The sequence below is a fragment of the Dicentrarchus labrax genome, unplaced genomic scaffold (assembly GCF_905237075.1).
Source record: "Dicentrarchus labrax unplaced genomic scaffold, dlabrax2021, whole genome shotgun sequence".
Classification (NCBI taxonomy): Eukaryota; Metazoa; Chordata; class Actinopteri; family Moronidae; genus Dicentrarchus; species Dicentrarchus labrax.
Window position 1 is genome coordinate 20,614,383 of NW_026136706.1, and position 22,372 is coordinate 20,636,754.

Below are 22,372 nucleotides of genomic sequence, written 5' to 3' on the forward strand. Positions count from 1 at the left end.
ACAAAGGGACTGAACACTATATGCTCTCCAAATACTCTTAAAACATTTTGATTAGTAGTTTGTGAATCTGTGCAGTAGGACTGCTGAAGTCACACCTGATGCTTCTCATACTAATGAGGATCAAAGAGCTGCTCTCACATCTGAACATTTTGTGGACTATGACCTATGGTATTGGATAACTGCATTTATTACAGCATTTGCCAAGTGAGTTACACTTGTTAAATGTGGATTATGGATTCTGTATGAACTGCAATCCTATTTGTTTGCTATTTTGAGCTTTTGTGCTATGATCCTGGTACAAAATCACAGTAGTGCTGACTTCTAGTTGAGTTCTCACAATGTATAGCCTCTGTGCTTTTTGTTTACCCCCCTGTCCAAATGTATGTCATTGAACGTACCCTGTATTTACCGAGGTTCAATGTCTGCGTCCTCCAGGCTGCACGGCAGAAGATCCAGACGCTGGAGACAAGCGTAGAGAACTTCCTTTCTCGGGAGAGCAAAATGAAGCACATGATTCGCTCTCTGGAGCAGGAGAGGGCAGCTTACCAGAAGACCATTGAACGCATGCGCTCTTGCCTTCCCCCTGACGCCCTGACAGATGTGGAGATGACCCAGATCAAAACAGGACCCAACGGGAAAGCCAAAAATGCAGCCAAGAAGCCCTGATGGCAACCAGGGGGCTTGCTGCTCTGGGCAGACGCACAGGCAGACACTGAAGTGAACGAATGACGAGTACTCTAGTGGAAGGCTGCTGAGACCCACAGCTATTGTTGTACAGCTGCACAAGAGTAGCAGTGTTTTGTAAATGTGTGATGTCTGGACTTGAGACATGCAGACTGCTTGGGAAATATCTACGTGATATTTGTCAGCATATAATAGAGTGGTGGGAGGATGGTTTCAGTTATATTAGCAAACAGACTGTTCCGTCAGTGCATCAAAGCTGCTGTTCTGTCTCATCTGTTTCACTGCCAGTTTAAAGGTGAGATCAAGATGCAAAACATGCCTCCCTATTCAGATCTTTTTGGTAATCACAGGGGAATTTTCTAGATTGACACGAGTAAGAAATGTGTCTGCCTCTGCAAATCTCTTTGAACACTGCCTTGATTTATTTACTACCAGTCTCAGTAGCACCACAAAAGCATTGAACAGAAGGTGCCTGTTGGCAAACAATCCTTTGGACCTCAGGTTCAACTTATAGCCATTACCAGTGTATATGATCCTGGAGTTGATGCCCCATCATTTTTGTTGTTTTTGAACTTGTGTCTGTGATAGAAACTCTGCCTCAGAGTATTTGCATTGTTTTGTTTTTTCCTTTTATTCACTTGAATTTTTTGTGAATGTAATTTCCCTCCAAAGATCATCTGTTTTTCACATCAGAGACATTTGGGTGCACGTCTGCCATGTTAGGCTTTAAATTTCAGCATACATTTGTAGTATCTTGCTGCTCATCTCTCAGCACAGCACCACTGCCTTCACGTGAGACATCTTTAATAATTGCACTTGCTGCTTTTGAGGAGGAAGTGTTTCTTCCAAAGCTCAGGCAGGATGTGAGGTCGTCTGCCTTCTCAGTTTCCTGTGTGACTGACCGCGGTGTCGCCTCCTTTTAGCACCACATTCAGACACTGAAGCATAGTTCACGCTCCCCAGGAGGCACCGAAAAACAGACCTATGGTGGAGGAGTGATCTGAATGTACAGCACATGCTTCGGTTCTAAAAGTCAAGACATTTTTGTTTTTGTCAACTCGAGGTGTGACAAAACTAGCAACATTCTCTCTTCCTGTAGTTCTTGAATGTGGGACTACAAGCAACTAGTGTTGTTTGGCTCATGAGTTCAAGGCAACACGTATCTTCAGTTGCATCGCTGTTGGTCACACAGTCATTTTTTTGTTTGCAGTGAAACTCAAGTGTTTAGGTGAGGAGAGAAACTGCAACGAAAATAAGAACTTCGAAACCAGTCACTTTCCTTTTGAGTGGGGACGAGTCTCTCCTGTTACTGGGTAATATGTACGGTGTATGTACACACACACTCTCATACACACAAATTGTGCAGTGAACTGGCTGACTGTATGGGCAGACAGTTCAAATGAGTTGAAAGAGTGTCCCTGGCTTTCTCCTCTGTTTTGTTTTATCCCTCCTCCATGTCTGACTCACCATTGCCAGTTCTGATTGAAAGCAAAACAGTCCTGGGCTTTACTCCGCTTTCATAAAACACCCTTACATTAAACCCAAGGTGATGTCTATCATGAAAAAAGTACTTACTAAAAGTGTCTATCAGTCTTCCTGTCCTTGGTGACAAGTTGTGGTAACACAATTGTGGCTTTCAGTGTAAAGTTTTTATTCTCAAACTTTAGTCCAAGCTGACATATCCTTTGGCATACACTGCATTATCTTTATGTTTAGCATCCTGTGTATTTGCATAAACCCAGAGCACTTGACTACTTTTGCTAAGGAGCTACAGTAATTCACATAAAGTTGAATAGGTTGATAAATCGGGCTTGACGTTCCCTGTCATGGTGAAATCTTCTCTTAATTGAGATGACATTGTAAGGGTTTGCACCAAACGTCTCATAAATAATAGAGAAATAATGACCTCCAAACGGCAGGGATTCCAGATTAGAAAGTGAAACATATCGAACAACTCATTTTGAAGTCCTACACAGCTTTCCTGTCTCTCTTTGCCTCTTTTGCTTATCTGCAGTATTTGTGCATCATATAAATTGACTGTTGAACCAAAGATGTGGTTGCTTTTCAAAAATGAGTGAATGCAAATTGAATGAAGTCATCCAAAATGCTGTGATGTACTGTATGTTGAATGTGATAACTTTATGGTCACTACACCTTTTTAGCATTCTTCAGATTTGTACTAAACCAAAAGCTTGAAATGATACCCAATACTGGCAGTAAAAACTTGACACACTTGTTTACTCATCATTCTAAATGTATTCCTTTGTGCCAAAAGTTAATGATGGCCTTTATTCTCCATTAATCGGAGATATGAGATTTTGTGAATATCTAATGTTAAGCACATCCTCGTGGTCAGCGACACGTCCGTATTTTACATCAGGTGCTCTCTGTCCTGACTACTAAATAGTGCTTGTATCACTGTGTTTTAAAGAAAAACACTTAATAATAGATGGGTTGTTTTTCTGTCAAGATGAGGGCTACACAAAAGCAAAGAAACTGTCATGAATTCTTCAATAAACTTCACCTTGCCTTGTTTTCTGTCTACTCATGTCAGAATGTCTTTCCTGCTCAGTAAGCGCTCATAAAGAAATGATGTTCCTTTACTGCTCTACAAGGTAGCACTTCAAGTGCAGGACGTAGCCTCAAGCTGAAATGGTCTGTGTGTGTAGACGTATTATTGCGTAAAAGGCCAAGGTAGACTTCGACAGTTTTAGAGTCTATTTAAAGGCCTTTCAAGAGTTGTACTTTTGTTAGTGCCTTGGGCAAAGAGAACCACAGGTCTCCAGTGGGAAAAAAAAAAATCCTCTGTGAGATTGTACCCTTTACAATATATGTGAAGCATTCAACCCAGTGTACATTTATGAATTAGCTATAATGTAGTGAATTAAATAATATTCTTCACATGCTTGACTTCTGATGAAATATATACAAAAAATGTCAGTTTATTAAAATGAAATTAAGATATCAATTTTGCACACAGCTAAGTTTGTTTGATGAAACCACTTTGATGAAGATCAGTGATCAACCAGGGGAAAGTCACTACTATGTGTTGCAACTATGTGTAAAAATGAGCTATCCAGTGAGTTAGCAAGTCTAAACAGTAAGCTAAAAGTCATGGATAAATAGTGAAAAAGTTAAAGGTAATGAATAAATGGTTAAAAAAGATGGTCAAAAGTAATGAGTAAACGGCTTAAAGTAGGCTGTTTGTTAACTGTTTATGCAACAGATGGATACTTAAATAGATAGCTAAAAGTAATGGATAAACGATTGAAACATATAGCTAACGTGAAAAGTAATGGATAAATAGTGAAAAAGCTAAAAAATAGGCCTAATGAATAAATGGTTAAAATAAAGTAGTAAGTAGCTAAAAGTAGGCTACTGGGGAAATTTTAAATAGTGAACAAACAGTAATGGATGAATACTTAAAATGGATAGCTAGAAGTGATGGATGAACTGTTAAAATAGTTAGCTTTATTACTTTTAGTTTGCTATGGTTAAACTAGCAAACTAAAAGAAGTAGCAGAAACTGGTTGAAATGTCGTGCCATGTAGTATGAACGCAAACTAAACTGAAACAGTTCAGTTGGATATAAAGATTATTGAAACACTACTTTAATAGAATTTATCAATTACATCCAGTATTTTTGTTTTGTATTTGTGTATAATCACTTGAACAACTGTTGTGTTTTGTTACTTCAGCCAGTTTATCTACAGAGGGAGAGGGTCCTCTTCTACAGAGTTCGCTATGTTGAACCGCCATGTTTCTACAGTAGCCCAGAATGGGAAAAAAAACCCATACCGACTCTAGAATGGGCCTTTCTCTTCTTTCGCTTTGCAGCCACCATACTTCTCATGCACGCTTGGAAGGCGAGTGGTTCTCGTTTGGTTCCAGTCTGAAAATTCACTGCTAAATCCTACACAGGACCTTTTAAAAAAAACTATTCAGATGAACACTTGGAACATGCAAGGTGGTGTTGATGACATGTGAGTTAATCTGACTTTTGTGGTACATCAGACAAAAATGGTTGGGAACCACTGATATAGTTGCCTTCTTAGCCCTTTGTTCAATATTTAGTCTGTGAATATGAACCACAGTGAGAGCCCATCAACAGCTCCGTCAGCCAAGGAGGAGCTTTGAAAGATAGCAGCCATAAGACCAGTCATTGTTTTCCTAGGAGGGTCTTACCCAGAAAGGACTGTTGAGTGTTGCTCTGATCACCCTCTGCCAAGCCTGGAGCTTGTCACACATAAGACACACAAATGCCGCCAACCAGGAGCCTATCGCACACTAAACAAAAGGGGCCACATTCCTTACGTATTCCCACACGAGGTTACATCCTGCAGCAGGGGAAGAGTGGGATGCTGGGAGTCCACTGGGGATCGGCTGAGAACGACACTTCCTCTGCCGAAGGTCTTATCAGCTCTGTTTGTGTTTTTTTTCTTCCTCCGTCTTCATATCTGCATCTTTCAATCCATCTCTACCTCCCACTCCGCTTCCCGCTCTCCTTGTCCCTCCCATTGGAATTGTGAGGCTCAATATGAAGCTTTAATATTTACTGTTTTGTGGAGCTTACAGAAGATACAGCATTGCAGATGTCCAGACAGGTATTTCAGTGATTGACAGCCTGAAAACACAAAATAACAAGTATCAGTACTCAAACAGAAAGAACCACCGGTGTTTGACACACAACTATTGTTCTCAGACAGCTCTCTATAAGATATTTGCCTATGTGTGTGTGTCTTAAGGGCATTAGACCGCTTTCAGAAAGGAAAGCGTGAGCTGACAGTGTGAGCTGGTTGCAATGAAGGAGTGAAGGGGAAGAAGAGGGAGAGTGGAGGAGGAGGGAGAAGGTTAGGAAGGGTCCTCCTGCCTTATATGGGAATTCATACAGCTCTGCTTGTGGCGCAGCCCAAAAGCTGGAGTTGAATCAGTAGAAAACACTGGGCCACAGCCATCAGTACAAAGCATTACAGTTCAATATCTATTCAACGGCTCAACGTTTACTTTTCAGCAGGATTATATGCAATTCAAATCAATAATGTGGTCGAAGGCAAAAAGGCAAGCATTATACAACTGCAGAAATACATCAGCACTGTACAGTAAATCGCGGCACCAAGCTTAAAGTTGCAGACAGAGATGAGGAGTTGCTGAATTTAGAGGATGGAGATAAGGCTGATGGTCTGAAGGTGGAGAGGGAGAACAGCTGGAGGGGTGGGAGAGAGACTCAGGTGGGCTCAGTCTAGTCCAGAGAGAGGAGTTGGCTCCCCTGAGGCCAGGAACACACACACACACACACACACACACACACACACACACACACACACACACACACACACACACACACACACACACACACACACACATACACACATGCATTTCACCATGTCTCTTAGTTTAGCTGTGCCTTGATTTCTCTCCCCATCTTTCCCCCTCACCCCTCCTACTGATACACCGGCTGCTCCAGCTCTTTCAAAGCTCCTTCCTTGTCTTTTCCTTCTCTAAAGCTATTAAATAAATTCTTCACTATAGCAGCCCTGGATTCCAATCAGCTATCCACACTGCACAGGCATGCAAAAGTGTGCACCTAGACACACAGCACCACCACACTGACATGTTTTAGTTAGCACAGTGACAGATTTGCTTCCTACAGAGTGCTTTTCTCTCCCTGTACCTGTCATGGATGTAGCTGCCAGAGGGGCTTATGGTAAATGGCCAGAGCCAGGAACGGCAGACGAAATAGGCAATTGGGCAATAATGAAGCCACAGAAGAATCACCGAACTAAACACACACACACACACACACACACACACACACACACACACACACACACACACACACACACACACACACACACACACACACTTCCTATTCCCATGACTGGTCCAGTCCGTTTCTTTGGTTCCTTCCATCGAGACCAAGGTAGATCCATGAACACTGCCTGGAGAATCTTGTGATTAATAACACTCCTGTCATGTCTAAACCTTCTTCATCTTTTTCTTGACGAGAGCCACTATTCCTCTCCTCACCTCCTCCCCCAGCGGCCTGGCAGACACACTACTCAAAATCCCCTGGGGCCAACTGCAGCACATGCTGGGGAGTATCGCCCGGCTTACCTGATCCAATGCTTCATTCATCTGTGTAGCCTCTGGAGGCCTGAAAAACACACTCAGTATCTTTAGACGTACGCACACATGGGGATTGCAAATATATATGTATGTACACACACATGCACATGCTGCCCAAACCCTCTATTCCCTCTGGTTTCTATGCCGCATGGCCGTGCTCCCAAACATCTCAGGCCTGGCTGGTGCACACAAAATGTCTAAAAATAAGGCTAAAAAGGGGTGAGGTGAGGCTCAAACACTGTAAGTAACAAGAAGGTCTTATACAGGCCATTCTCCACCTGGAGATCCCCGACAAATGTGACTGTAGTCCCAGGTGACCGGAACGATCAGAGAAGAGACTTTGCGCCTGAGCCCCTTCTAATCACATTATCCAGTGGCTCTGCCTGGCCCACATCACCTCAGCAATGATTAAGACAAACACAGGCGAGAGAGGAGGAGAAAGAGACAGCGAGAGACACAAAGAGAGTGCTGGCAGGCTAGAAGGAGGGGGTGGTCAGACAGACAAGGAGTGAGTCAGACAGGCAGATATCCTCCTACATGTAGGTCCGTCCAATAAAAGTGCAAATAATATGTAAAGATCAAGTCCAGTATAGACCGTCTCTGAGCTGACTTTATCTGTTTGTGTATTCAGGGTTAAGCCCTGTCCGACCTGGGTGTATGATATCAGCGATAAGGGACTCAGGGTGTGAGGTGCGGTTGGAGAAGTACTTCTGACATCATTCAATGTGTGTACGTACATAATTTTCACAAGGCCACCAAGGGCACAAACACAAAGAGAAGGTGGTGAGCAGAGCCTGCATGTGTGTGACTCAGTGCACTCTGGACACATTCTGACGTCAGCCTCTGGAAACTCGATGAAAGTAAAGTGATTTGTCCATGCAGAGGCCGCCAGAGGTTTTAAGTGTTCACCATCACAAGCTCCTTTCTAAACCTAAGTCTCCCTGAGCATCGCAGGGATTTGTTCACGAAACTCCACAAGCTCAAGGCAGAGATGATAGGATCTGGTGATGCACAATTCTCCTCTCCCTTGTTCACTTTTTTTTTTCTTTTTGCCAGGCCACCCAGCTGTTCCTGCGAGCACATACTAACACACTGGGTTTTATTATGCTGATCTGACACTGCTGAAGTTGGGAGGGGAGACAGCTGTACTTGTGTGGCCCTGGGCGCACCCGTCATTAGTGCCAGCCTCACTCCACTCCTCCTCCATCCCTCCCTCGTTCCAGATCTCCCTCCCTCTCTCCCTCCCTTTCTCCTACATTGTTTCCAAAACAACGCCACACCCTTTTATAATATTTGCTGACCTAATTTCTGCCACTATTCCCACCTGTCCATCCGCCTTAACTAAGACACAGCACCCTCGCATGTCTTCACCTCCCCACTCTCTGCCATCAAGATGACATGAAAACAACCAGTATTGTGTTGGTAAAAGGCTGAGTGCTGTGTGCTTGCCACTCAAGATTTTCTTGAATAGATAATTTCCAAATTGATTCAAGCTGGGCTCACATCTAATGGTCTGTGTGGGCTCTAATGTGAACAGGAGATAATCAACACCCTGCGTTTCTGAGTTCTGTTTTTCCGTCATTTATATTTCTCTGACTGTCTCTTCCTACCCGTAACTTTTCATTGCCTTCCTTCGTTTTTCTCTCAGGAGCTCATCACCTGGTCCTTTTCACATAGCCTATTTCTACCCATTCCCTTCCGCCCCTGTACCTCTCTATTCCATTTCCTGTGATACTATCTGTGATACTTAGAGGTTGATTTCCCACTGTGCGTCATTAACCTTTTCTCTTGCCTCTTGGTTAAACCCAGCGAGTACATTCTGCTGTTCGAGACGGAGGAGACTTGGGGAACATGCTGCGCTCACTCGAGTGGTATGGGGATTTCACCAGCTATCATAACTACATCCTTATTAGCCCCTGGATTGATACCGTAATGGCACGTCTCTCTCTTAACATATACCAATATTTCCTTCTGCCTTGCTCTAGGTTACATAATTTCTCCCAAATTGATTGATTTTAGGTCTGTGTGCAGAAGAGATACTACAGAGGTGTCAAAGAAAATTACACTACATGATACAAATCTCACCTACTTGTTATCTGCCATGTGACATAATAACACCCATGGTAGACAATAATGCACATGCCATATTATCACAGTTGATGTAGTCAGATGATATGACCCAGTACAACTCTTTGCCGTTCATAAGATGTTTCATGCCTCTGGGGAGAGAGAAAGATAATCTTTGTGCATAAAATAAAGAGTCTGTCGACTTCCTCTAAAAGTGTGTTTAATCACAATGAGTGAGGTGTAATTAATGTTTCACTGGTGCGCTGTGTATGTGCAGTCGAGGACCGTGGGTGAGAGGATGTAGTGTGCGGTCTCTCTAACAAGCTCCCACTCACCCCAGTGGAGGCAGGCAGGGAAGGCTGGAGTGACTGCGAGGCTGTTAGAGCAAGTGGGTTGCGTTGGACGTGTCCATGTCTGTGTGTGTGTGTGTGTGTGTGTGTGTGTGTGTGTGTGTGTGTGTGTGAATCTGTGAGTGTGTGTTGTCAGTGATTGTGTGTTAGTGTGTGAAAAGTGTGCATGTGTGTCCTTTTGTGTGTGCTGTACTGGGATGTGGAAATTGAATGGAGCCTTTCAGTTCTACTGCTCGTCTCCCCGGGGGTGAGAGACTGGTTGCCATGGTTATCCTGGAATCCTGCCGCTAATGGGTGGGAGTTTGTGTAGCTCTGGCAACCTGGCCTGTCTAGGGTGGAATACGTGTGTGCAGTGTGTGCAGTGTGTGTGTGTGTGTGTGTGTGTGTGAATGTATGTATGTGTGTGTGTGTGTGTACCAGGGGGTGTGGTTGGGTGGAGGCAACATTCTAGGACACAGGAGGTCACATATGTGAGAACACAAGCTTCCATTCCTGTACGCTCCTGCACGTACAAACACAGACTCTTGTCATGTATAGATGTACTTTACTGTAGATATTCTGCGTGCAAAAATATCAAATGAAACCTCTGTGTCCTCTGACAATCTCTGTAAAGCTGTAAATCAATAGCACAGTACAGTTTCAATCTGAATTTATTGTGTCTCCCAAAAGCCATCCACCATTTCAAATATCTTTGATTTTACTCACCCTACAAAGTCAAATTACAAGCACGGTGGATATCATAATCATGTGGTGATGAAATAATCTTCTACTTTTACTACATTATTGCAAGTGTAAAACATAATGCAGTGAAATAGTTAAGCCCTGCTCTCCCGTCATCCCCATTACCATCCTTTTACCCTCAGGCGAGTGGGACTCTTAACTGGGCACAGAGACCCCACTGAACAGGAACACAGTGGATAGTGGATAATGAAAACCTCCACACAGAGTAGATTAGTGTAAGGAAAGATACATTCTCACTGTGTTTCCCTTGCTACACAATTTTAGATATGATTATAAACGCTTGTCCACAAAAGAGTTCCACCTCAAAAATACTTGCGCGCATCTAACAGTACATGCTAATTGGGATGTATTATTCAAATTGCATTATGAATTTGACATAGAACAATTTACTGATAGCAGCGAGGCTGGGCATGTACTATTGTGCAGAGAATATATGCCCATGATATGCAATGTGACCAGATAATCCTGGTTTTCCTATTCCCAGTGTTCTGGTAGAGGGGATCAGTCCCTGCTAGTCACACAGATGTCTTGGCTCCTGTTCCTGTTGGAAGACTGATCCATATGTTGCATGAACCCCTGTGGATTTAAAGGAACTTGGCTTAAGAATTTACTCTCCTCTATCCAGTCATTATGTATGGCCAATTCACTGTAGCCGGGAAACATTAGGAAAATGTTTCTCTTGTACAGCCTCCAACATGCATAAAAATAGAAAATAAAAGCAAATGCAATGTTGTGACTACCATCATGCAGGATACTTCCAGTGTGTGCTCTGGATGAGAGACCAAGGGCCTAGGGATTAAATCATCTGACAGGAAGCTTGCTGCTGACAAGTTTGATGTGGTTTGATTCATTTTTTGTATTGAGCCCCTTTCAGAGCATGGGCTGTGAAAAGTGCTAGATCCCCTCAAAATGCAGTGAGCACAGAGGCTGAAGAATGTGGGCCGGACTTGTGGTCAAACCCAGTAAGTCATGGGGGGTAGTAGGACCTTGTAGATCCACCCCTTGCTCCTTAGCCCAGATTTATGCCGAACAGTTATATAATTCAATAAACACTTGCAACTCTGTTGCTGAAGTCCAGCCACAAGCCATCCAACCCTCAGACAACCACATGATCAGCATTTTCACTTGTATTACTACTGACTAATTATAGAGCAATTGGAAAAGGAAGCTGGATAATATAAGACTGAAGGTGTATATTGTGTTATAAAACAAACAAATAGCTTTGAGCTTCCCCTATTTACTTTTAGATGACCCATGAACACTAACTCTGTCTATGTCCTGTTGAGTGAATATCTTATCTTCTTATGTAATACATTCTTTCCCACTGTGCTGCTACAGTACATGCAGGCAAAGAAGCAGTGACAGTAAACTTAATAGATTAGGAGTACTACAAAATACACCCACATCCATTTCCCAGCTTTCCCTTACCAAAATCCCAGAGACCTTCTAACCAGGTCACTATGAAAGTTTCTTCTAATCCTTTATTTTGCATGTTCCCCTCTCCCCTCCACAAGCCTTAGCCTTTTTTGAGATTTCCACTCACTAGCCCAGACAGCCTTAGCCTTGACTCTGGGCCACCCCATGCTCTCACTGTCCAACTATTTAACTAACCGCAGTGAAACAGCTTTAATTTCAGCTTACTGCTCAGCCTGGCTGAATGCAGCATCGCTTGGGGGTCTTTCTGGAAAGCCGTGGTATGGGGCCCAACAGGCCAGGCAGGCAGACAAGGGAGAACAACAGCCCTGTGCAGTTAGATCTCAGAGACCCCAGAGACACATACGTCAGTCAGAGCAGCCTCCCTCAGGAGTCGTTCAGTTAGTTATGGCTCCTTTAAATGCTTCTCTGCACCTCTGTGTGATACATGGAGGTGAGAGTTATTGGATAGCAAATAGTCAACGGCTTGATAAAACATTTATTAAAGATACATCTTTCAAGTGTATTGTCTGCTGAATTTCACATCGCATTCAATCACAATGTTTGGTTGCCCTGTTTGGGGTAATGCAGTTAAAATTACTATGGTAACAGACTTAAAAGGAAGATAACAAGACATGTGTTCAGAACTGTGGCCATCATTCTGATCATTAATGATGACATGACAAAGTGCAAGTGAATGCACAGAAAATATCTGTCATAATCTGCATTGTGAAACTGTGTAGTTGCACTTCTTGAAAGTATATTAGGAAGTAGTTTTCAATTAATTACTGTTGTTTTCACGTAAACTTAAAGGATAAGTTCAAAATTTCCAGAAATACGCATATTTGCTTTCTTGCCAAGAGTTAGATATGAAGATTGATACCACTCACAATTCTGTGTGATGAAACCCCACACCAGCACCTTGGTTTCTCAGCTAGGACCAGTGACTTCCTGAAGTATCTCCTGGTTGCTTGGCAACTGGCCCCAGCCAAGAAATTTGGTACTTGGTACTGGACAGAGCCAGGCTAGCTGTTAACCCTTGTTTTCAGTTTTTATGCTAAGCTATGCCCCTGGTTCCAGCCATATATTTATCATACAAACATGAGAGCGTATCTTCGAAAATATTAAACTTAATACCGGACTGAAAAGCAATGTTTCATTGCCCTCATTGAATGTTTGTAATCTGTTGCACCTCTGATGATGGGTGCAGTTGGGCGAGGTCAGAGGTTGCCTCTGTAGCACCTTAAACCAAAGACCACCTGGCCCAAAACCACCTAAGATAGATGTGACAGTGTACTGACACACCCTGGGGTATGCTTCTACATCACTGCAGTAGGGTGAAAAGCTAAACCACTGAAGGTCAGCAAAAACAAGATGTGTGTGCTTTTTGGATATTATCAACTTTATTTTTAAAGCACATCTGATAGATGGTCTAGTGAAATTGTTCTTAAGTAAATGTTACAGTATAGTAACAATATCAGATTGGTGGCCAAAACAAAACAAAAAACAGTGACAATAACCTAGGTTGTAAAAATCTTTACTTATCCTATATTTCAAGTTGTTAACAATGTATAAGGTAAACCAAAAAGTGAAGAGTCTATGTTCCAGCAAAGGTGGATGTGTGAGTGTATATTTTTGCTGACACAGTAGACTGTGGATTTGTCTGGATGAAGGGGAATACATTTATGGTTTTTGAGGAGTGAGGGCCCACACCAGCCACCCTAGGGTCTTGTTATCCTCTCCTATGCCTGTGCTCTTGGGGCGACTTTAATGAATACTCCTGCTCCAGCCCTCTTCTGGCTCCAGTCAGGCTATCTACAGGGCTTCCCCCCTCCTCCCTGACTGTGTCTGCCTGTACAGCAGAGCAGGTCCTTCTACAACAAGAAGGAAGACTAAGACAGAGACAGGCAAGGAGGCTAGGTGATCGAACTAAATAATTGATGTGCAGAGTTCACTCGGGAACACCTCAAGAGTTTGTCTGAACACGCTGACCACCGTATGTGCACTTGCTCCTGTACAGATTTGAAGGAGAAAGTGCTAAGATGGTGTATGTGTTAAAACTTTTGCCAGAATTATTTTTCTATTACCTACCTTGTATATAAATAAGAATAAACACAGATTTGCTCATTATAAAATTTCACTGATTACTAAGTATCAAACTGACACTAGAATCAGTTGAGAATATAAATGAATGTAAACAGCATGCTAAGGAGTGAAATCACTCCTGTTGCCTAGACTGGTAAGAGACACTAAGTGGCTCATATATGTACTACTGATAGGACCAAGCAACAAGTGCTGGGGTCCCTCCCATTACCTCATGGATAATGGGAGTTGACAGTGTAAAACTGCCAAGAAACATGAGGCATTAACATGAACGAAGAAATGTTTCAACACCATATCTCCCTTTTATGATAAAAAAGAATCTCAAAGGTTCTGTACACTGTAGGTGAACCGATGAGAGGAAACATTTATGAAGTCAAGTGAAAGGTGAAACAACAGCTTTCGGTAAATGTGATGTTATAGAATCTGTCATTGGTCAGTTTTTTCAACATTTTGAGGGCTAAAAATGACACATTGAAACTGGATCTCCATTTGATAAGACAAGCAAGAAAAATGTCTTTAGATATGACAGCATTGGGTATATGTAAGTTATATTAGTGTATGATTCCTGTTTTACTGTCTATTACAGTCTCAAAAGCACAAGTGAGCTTTTTCTTGTATTTTTAGGGCAAGGGTAACAGCGTAGTGTGTCTATATGTACAGTATGTGTCTTTGACTGTGGAGGAAGGATCAGAAAACTAACACCTCTGGAATGCCCCCTGCAGAGCGAGGACTTCAGGGTTGGATGTGTGTTTATGGGAGCGTTCTGGCAGGAAGAGGCAGGGACCCGGTCCAGAATAACGGAACAACAGTGGAATGTGGTACAGCAGGGAATATCCTGAGTCAAACACAAGGCAGTCCTGGGGTTTGAGGAGGAGCACTTTGTGGCAAGACTTTTATAAACTGCACTTTTATATTAGGATAGATGACACCCGACACACCATTCTCTTGTGCGGCTGACAACACAACATGGATGCCTGCAATCGTTTTCATTTGACTCTTTTCATTTCACACCACAACTAAATTAGAAGACCATGTCCCATGGAATATCTCTCAAACCTGTGACTCATTCACTGAAAATCTCTATCCAAATGTGAGAGCCTCAACTGTGGCGGTGTTGAAGTCACAGTGAATATGAAGTGTTAGTATTTCTCTTCAGGCTGTGCATTAGGCCGGATGCCACGCACCTTCGCCCACATGCCTCCCACGACCCAGAGCCCGTATATAGAGGGCAGAATCTGAGCCCAAGCTGCAAGCAGGCAGATAAAGACAATCTCATTGATGTAGGAGCAGCTCACTGGTAAAAAGAGACATCTCTGACACAACCCTGCTTGCGTTACCCTTGCTACAGAATCAGATTAACCACCGCAAGAATATTGTGCTAAGGCTTGAAGGCGTAGAGTCAGCTTTTACATACATATCAAGCAGTTATGGTGTATCTGTTTTTTTGAAAATGTGCGTGTACATGGCCATAAACCTGGTGGCTGTAGGGAAAGACCTTTAACTGAAACATTGACAAGCAACTCATTCCATCAATTCCTTCAGGAAGCATGTCTATACTTGTAATGACATAAATATGCACTGTGGATGCTGTGAATGACATATTCCACCCACAATGCAGTCTGCAAACTACACATCTTGATATTATGGTCTTTCTTATTCTAATGTGAAAACACAAGAATTTTCAAAGAAAGTTAAAATGCAAACCTGCACGTCTCTTTTGGTGAATTCAAGGGGCTTTTTTATCCTACCTGGTTAGCTCAGTCACGGTTTTCCTTGCGTCTGTGTAATCCACACGATGAACCTATCAACTCCACTGTACCACCCACATTACACCAAAGGACATTTGACAAACACCACCAACAATCCTGCTCTGTATTGCTCAACGCTAGACCTGCCTTCAGAAGTGTTCCACCTGCTTTGTCTGTTTGTTTATCATTTTTATTGTTAATTTCTTTCCATGAAGATTTGTGCAGAGTGTGATGAGCCATGGTGTGAGCTAGGGCTGGGCTGGCCAACTCCATGCTTTCTGGTATACTCTTTTTCTCCCCCTCTCACTCACAGTCTATTTCCTCTCACTCTCTTTGTCTTTGCTGTTTTCTCTTGCTCTGCCTCTGCCAGACCTCTACTTTACACTCCCCCTCCTCCCTGAAACCAACTCCTTGGCAACCAGTTGCAGCGTCTCCCAGAAAGGTAGACAACCTCCCTGTGGTGCCACAGCAACCCAATGCAACATCAGACAGTGAGGCATGCTACATTATTAACCAGAAACAGCCAAGAGGGGCTGTCGAGGACGGGATCGCGGACATGAGTGAGAGAGTGAGAGAAAGAGAATGGGGGGGGGGTAGTTGTAGTCCCAAACTGCTGGTTGTTGCAGTATAAACTTCAGAGGGGAAACAACACTTTCAGCTTTGACTGGACATGCATACGAGGACAGAGTAACATATCTGGACGCTGTGTAGAAAGACAGAGAGAGAGAGAGAGAGAGAGAGAGAGAAATTTTGGAGCGGTTACATTCAGCCAAACCCACAGGGGGATCAATAAGGAACATCTGGGTCTGGGGTGGACAGGGCGGCTTTTGTTTGCAGGCAGTACATTGGCCTGACACCTCACCCAGATTCTCTCTGGGTTTCTAAATGGGGGGAGGGAGGGAGAAATTGCCTGGGTGTGCAATCAGGGAGGGAAAGGTGTTTGCTTTTCTGCAGGCAAAATCTGTCTGTTCCAAGGCCAAAGGATATATACCAATGGTGCTTATACCATCGTATTTGTGAGAAAATTGGTTCTATTTTTAGATAAAAATCATACTTTCTATTTTCAACTAATATAATTAGATAGTGATTCAGGTCTGAACAGCTGTGTGTTGGGCTTGGTGATACATTAAATTAATATCAAAATCGTAATTTCTTCAAAATGCTAAATCTGTGTGATATCAGAAGTCAAGCTGTCTAATTGATGTCCATTACACTGGATCCTATAATGGGAGGTACAAATTGTGACAAATGACATATCACAGCGCAGCTAGTACTCTAGCACTGTGCACTGTGTTTCAGAAATATTTGGGGAGAAGTCTGAGTGTAAAGTGACATTAAACACAAAGTATACCTGATCCTGATGGGAATGTGAGTTACAGTTAGAAAATTATTAATAAAGTTATTATATTAATTCCTCATGATGGCGCTAGAGAAAAAGTCAGAGGTTTACAAAATTCATCAGGATTAATCCTCTGGGGACCATGAATGACATATTTCAGTCTGGACATTCTGTCATTCCCAGAGCGATGCTGCTAATGTGGCTAAAAACTAAATGTTAGGATTTTTTAATAATAGACAATAAAATATCAAAAGCATTACCAAACCCTTTTACTAAGGCAACCTTTCTAAGCTAAAACAACAACCATATAGTTTAAAATCATATAGTTTGGTAGCTGGAGTGAACAATGATGTTGGAAGAGACCAGGGGTTAACCCGTTAGGGAGCTCCAGGGCAAAACTGAGCTGCTGGCCCCTATTGGCCCCCGACTTCTCCACACTCTCTCTCTGTGCATTTTAAAAGTGTGTTGTTACCTTTAAGCACACACCAGGTATAGTGTACACTGCCAACTACACAGTGCAGCCTCAGCACTATTTTGCCCAGACCCCCAGAAACGAACCAGTAGTTATGTTCTGGAACACAACCCTGCATCACCTGTGTCCGAAATCACACCCTACTGAATATATAATGCACTACATCTACCCTCCTAGTGAAATCTATGCACTATAAATACCCTACAGTGGAACTATATATGTGTGTATGTATCACGCATGCGTTTTATAGATCTAAAAAATTGTTGTGTGACTCGACACCTATCAGTGAGGATCATTTACTGCTCACTGCTGAGTGTTGAGTATATATCAAGCAGGAAATAGTGAATGAGTGACCAAGGGAGTGATTTTGGACACAGCTTGTGTGTTAGTTACTTTGTGGTAATTTGATTAGACACATTTATTTATTTATTTATTTATCGTATTTAATTTGTTTAATTTTGACACATCAGTGGTTACTACACAACAGGGCGTTATGATTGGGTAAAAATACAGGAGCTGCCTTAAATGCTTTAATGGTGTATATTCCCAAACAAAATTAGTCAAATTACTAGAACATAATTGGCAAACAATGTAGGCCCCGGAGGGTCTGAGGCCCCAGGGCCATTATCTGCTTTACCTGGCTTGTATTTCAGTCTTTGTACAGACAACAACAAGAATGCCACCTACAGATATTCAAACTCCAGCATAAAATCAAGAGTAAAAACATCATTATCTGTAGGGTTTAACTAATCAGTAAGACACACTGTCAAATTATTACAACTATTCTGTAGTTCAATAACAAACGGAAAAAAACTATTAAGTGGGATAAAGAGGTTGTTAACGACACAAACAACAAATCTATTAACTTTATGAATTTATTTACATGCTTCATAGTTGACCAAAAATCACAAATAGTTGCAAAGTACATCTTTCAGTAAAGGTCTGAATATGATATGAAGAAATGATGAAAGGATTTCTCTATTGTATTAGTAGTACCCTTGACTGTGCTGAACTGCAGAGCTCCACAGAGTCACGGCGACAAAAGAGAAACATCATTTATTCTTCATAAGGTAGTTGAGTCTCTGGCAGCCTACCCTGCTTCATGTTCCTGGAGATGAATGTACTTTCCTCAGTCTGCTCTGCAGTTTGAACAAGGGGAAATACACAAATGTTGAAATGGGGAGACAGACAGACAGACAGACAGACAGAGAGAGAGCACAAATAAAGGCAGGGGCGGACTGAAATGGAAAAAAGTGGATGAGATGAGAGAGGGGCTGAAGTGGATAGAGAGGGGAAAACTAAAAAACAGAGAGAAAGAGAGTTGGAGGGTGGTTTACTCAGAAGAGGGGGGGTAGTGGAGGAGAGAGGAGAGGTAATGAGGCCAGTGACTGGCTTTACACCTCGTCTCTGTGGAAACTAATTGGGAGAGAGCTGGAGGGCACTAATTTGAGCACTCTGCTGGGTAAATGTAGTGCAACGAACTATGAAGGGTAAATCAATGTACTACCTCTCCCTACACCTCGCTTTCTCTCTTTCTCCACCTTATACCCCCCCCCCCCCCCCTCCCATTATTGTTTCCTAATAAAATTCCATTGGCTTCAGCTATGCTTGTGGGCATAAAGGTATCGACCTGGGTAGACATCATGCGTGCTGATGAGGTACAGCTCACCGGAGAGGAGTTCAGCTAGTTAGCCGGCAAAAAAATAAAAAATACTGAATCATCAGGACTTGAGATCTAATCGGCACAGTAAGGTGCCTGCATGTGGCATTGTTCCTACTGAGCTCAGCTTTACTGTGCACACTGTAAGTTTGTAGCGCTGTATGATCAGCCAGTGTATCGGTCCGGAGATACATTTTCTTCCCACAGCAGCTCAGTATCAGAGGGATGTAATGATCGAAACACAGTGATGCTTACTTGGAATGTATTATGTACGGCATGTGTGTGTTCTCTCCCAGGGCGGTATGCTGTCTGATGGGAGAAACAGAATGTATAGTTACCCCCTGTAGTGAGCCCAAGGGTGGCTGAGCAAGGAGCCAGAATTTGGGAGGTCTTAAGGGGAATTATCCTCACCCTTAGGCCCAGGGATATAGCAGGCTTTTTATCCTCACATAAGAGAGTAGCCCTGCTCTCATCGACATACACAGTGAGATTCGACAATGCTGAGAGAGAAAAAGGGAATCAAAGAATGAACTATGTGCTTTAAAAGAAAAAGAAGTTTGAGTGCTTGCCTATTCGGATACAGTAGTTCTGATTTGAAGGCTATGTATATAATAGGCTTATTTGTCAGTTCTTGCTAATATGAAAGTTGCTTCCTGTGAGTGAGAATGCACTACACAGAGTGATTATATGTGTTTGTCTAACTCCACCTTTCACTGTGGCACTTGGAGGATGCTGATCTGCTCTGTTCAGCGCCATCTGCCCCCCTCTCTCTGTGACTGTGCCTTGCAGCTCGGCCCCCTGGGAAATAGCTGTGGATAAGTTATTCAATTAGAGGGGCATTATTGGCCCGCTCTCTCGGAGGACAGAGCTGATGATGCTGTGATTATACCGCTCTGCATTCCTTTATGGCTCGGCACCCCCTGTCTGCGTGTGCACTCTTCTGTGTGTGTGTGTGTGTGTGTGTGTGTGTGTGTGTGTGTGTGTGTGTGTGTGTGTGCTGAGACTTCTACACGTACACACTTTTGCAGTGTGTTAGTGCAAATCAACAAATAATGTTTTTAGGGTGAATGGATGTGGAGAGGAGGTGGAGAGGGTTAAAAATAGGGGTCTATCAGAGATGCTTGGGTGATTTCAAATGAGCCCGTCTAAGTTTCAATTGAAATACACACTCACACAACACATATGGGCTGACCACGCATCGTCTTGGAGAGGATGGAGACGTGCCCCCTTCTGAGTGACTAATCAGTGTGAGATGGAGAGTCTGAACAACTCCCACTAGCTTTCAATTATCAGTTCATTTTAAAGTCTGCCTTTATTGCAGAAGAGAGCTAACTTACATTAACTTGTTCACATACAATGAACTGTATCACGATTTCTTGATAATAGTTCCCCTTTGACCATGAGTTTTAAAAATTCATACTGGTGTCAGGAGGTTTCTTTTTGTCACCAAAATATTGGGCCGGACAGAAACAACACCGCTTGAGACAAAGAAATGGAAGGAGGGACATCTCAGCAGACCAACACAGAGGCCCACACACCCAAATCCAAACACATTCCCTCTCTGCGGACCAGTGAGGTGGTCTTTAAAGTGCTGCCATGATGGGTCTGCCCTATCTGCCCAGTGCAGACCCACAGATGCCCTCCCGGGGGGACAGGCTAGAGGGGAGCAGGGCAGCGGGCCTGGAGCCTCATCTGCTTTGCCCAGAATACAAATAGGTCAGTGTGTGGTGGGAGAGGAGGGGCACAGGGAGGAACATACATACACACACACACACACACACACACACACACACACACACACACACACACACACACACACACACACACTGACCATGAACAAGAAGGGGTCCTGCCAGCTGAATTCCTCCATTGGCCATGATGGGAAGGGCCATCTGGTATCAATGTGGGGAAGTCAAGCAAGCTTGTGAGAGCACACACATTCACACCCACAATCCCCCCACACCCACACGCCCACACACACCCCACACACACACACACACACACACACACACACACACACACACACACACACACACACACACACACACTGCAGACATAATTTTGGATCTCTAAGAGATTGGAGACGGCACCTGAACATCATGTCAGTGACTTCTCATTCAGAGTGTTCAATAGTCCAACACTGTGTCACTTTTAACACCATTCGACTTAGACACGCTGAGCATGCAGCTGTCTGCTGCTTGACTAATGCAAGCATCATGTCCACTTGATGAAAACATCCTTGTAATGATGTAATGCAATTACATCTGCATTTTTGCATGTTTTTGGTAATTATTCATGAACTGCCTTTAAAACCATAAAACTGTCAAAAAGGTTTCTTAAAATTGTACACATTATAAAGGACCAAACTTACTGTAATTCAAGCCAATTCATTGTCAGTGCATTTATACTGTATTTCAAGTGAGATTATTATTATTAGAATGTTAGTCTACATAAATGTATTACAGCTTTTTCAACAATAAAACTTTCTGAGAAAGAAACCTGGAACTAGTTACCTTTACAAAGATGCCCAACCCCCTTCCAAACACCCCTGGACAATGTTTAATCCCTGTTTTGACCCCGCTTTTATGACCGCAGTTTAATTTAACTTTTGCAGCACTCTGCTCAATCTTTCAGATTTCTCCTGTTTTGGAAATTCCTGGAAGTAAGAAAAACTTTAGCTGGGGTAAAAATAGACATTGTTTGGCTGTGATGTAATCCTGTGGCTGTATTCTAAAGTTTTCTCTCTGCTGCTGGTGTAGGCTCAATGTATCGCTGAAAAGGGAAACTGATTTATTTTGGCTTAATATCAAAACCCCAGCCTGATGAGGGAAGGCTTGCACAGAGTAAATCAAGTAGAAAATAAGCAGGGTTGAATTATTTTCAAAAGCCAGCATGCCATTAAGCCGGAGCAGGCCCGTGGCAGCAGCTCATGAAAAGAAAACATTTCTGGGTTTTCCATCATACAGTTTCTTGTTCTTAATATCAGCACCTCTTCGAAGATACATAAACTTTCAGAAGGACACCAAGAGCTTTACATCAGTCTGCGGCAGAAGTGTATAGAAACACGCCATAAAAAGTGTGCAAGACCCCTGCTGTACAGTATATCTGCCAGAGGCAATGTATGAGCAAATGAGTTGAAGAGGTCTGGTTAAGCACTACTGTTCATGTACTGTGTGCTGATGTTTCAGACACTAAGCTACAAGTTGCAGAGATGGATCTGGAAATGAACCTTCAAAATCACATTAACAGCGAGCTTGGAACAAGGAATTGATTTGTCTCCCAGACATTCACGTCCTCTCACAGAGATGCGCGCAGCAATTGAAATTATTACGACTTGAGCCTTCCCTACTGCACTGGTATTAGCAAGATAAGTTCTGCACCATGGCTCGCAAATATCTCAAGCATCCCTGTCTCCACCCACCACAGTCTTATGTCTGGAAAAAAATCATTTGTTGTGCAGCAATCTGCGTCTTTTTGATTAACACCCCCATTCTACTTCCTTGGCGTGCCCCCGCCTCACCTCTCTTTCTTCCTCCTTCTCCCTCTACGCACATCCATCTCTATGATTATTTAAACGGGTGCCAGAAAAACACTGTGACCCGTCTAATTTGGGCTGTGTGAGAGCGTAGAGAGGAGAGAGGGGCCCTGCGATTTTCCACACTCCCTTTT

At 42.9% G+C, this 22,372-nt stretch overlaps 1 protein-coding gene across 7 annotated transcripts in view; it reads left to right on the plus strand.

The window, feature by feature from the left end:
• Positions 1–3,219, plus strand: part of tbc1d4 (TBC1 domain family, member 4) — a 28,084-nt gene extending 24,865 nt beyond the window's left edge. For all 7 annotated transcript variants that reach the window (XM_051403065.1, XM_051403064.1, XM_051403066.1 and 4 more), the window contains one exon: positions 436–3,219. In XM_051403065.1, coding sequence (XP_051259025.1) covers positions 436–666 — 231 coding nt within the window. In that variant the 3' untranslated portion in view covers positions 667–3,219. The remainder of the gene's footprint in view (positions 1–435) is intronic.
• Positions 3,220–22,372: the final 19,153 nt, after the last annotated feature.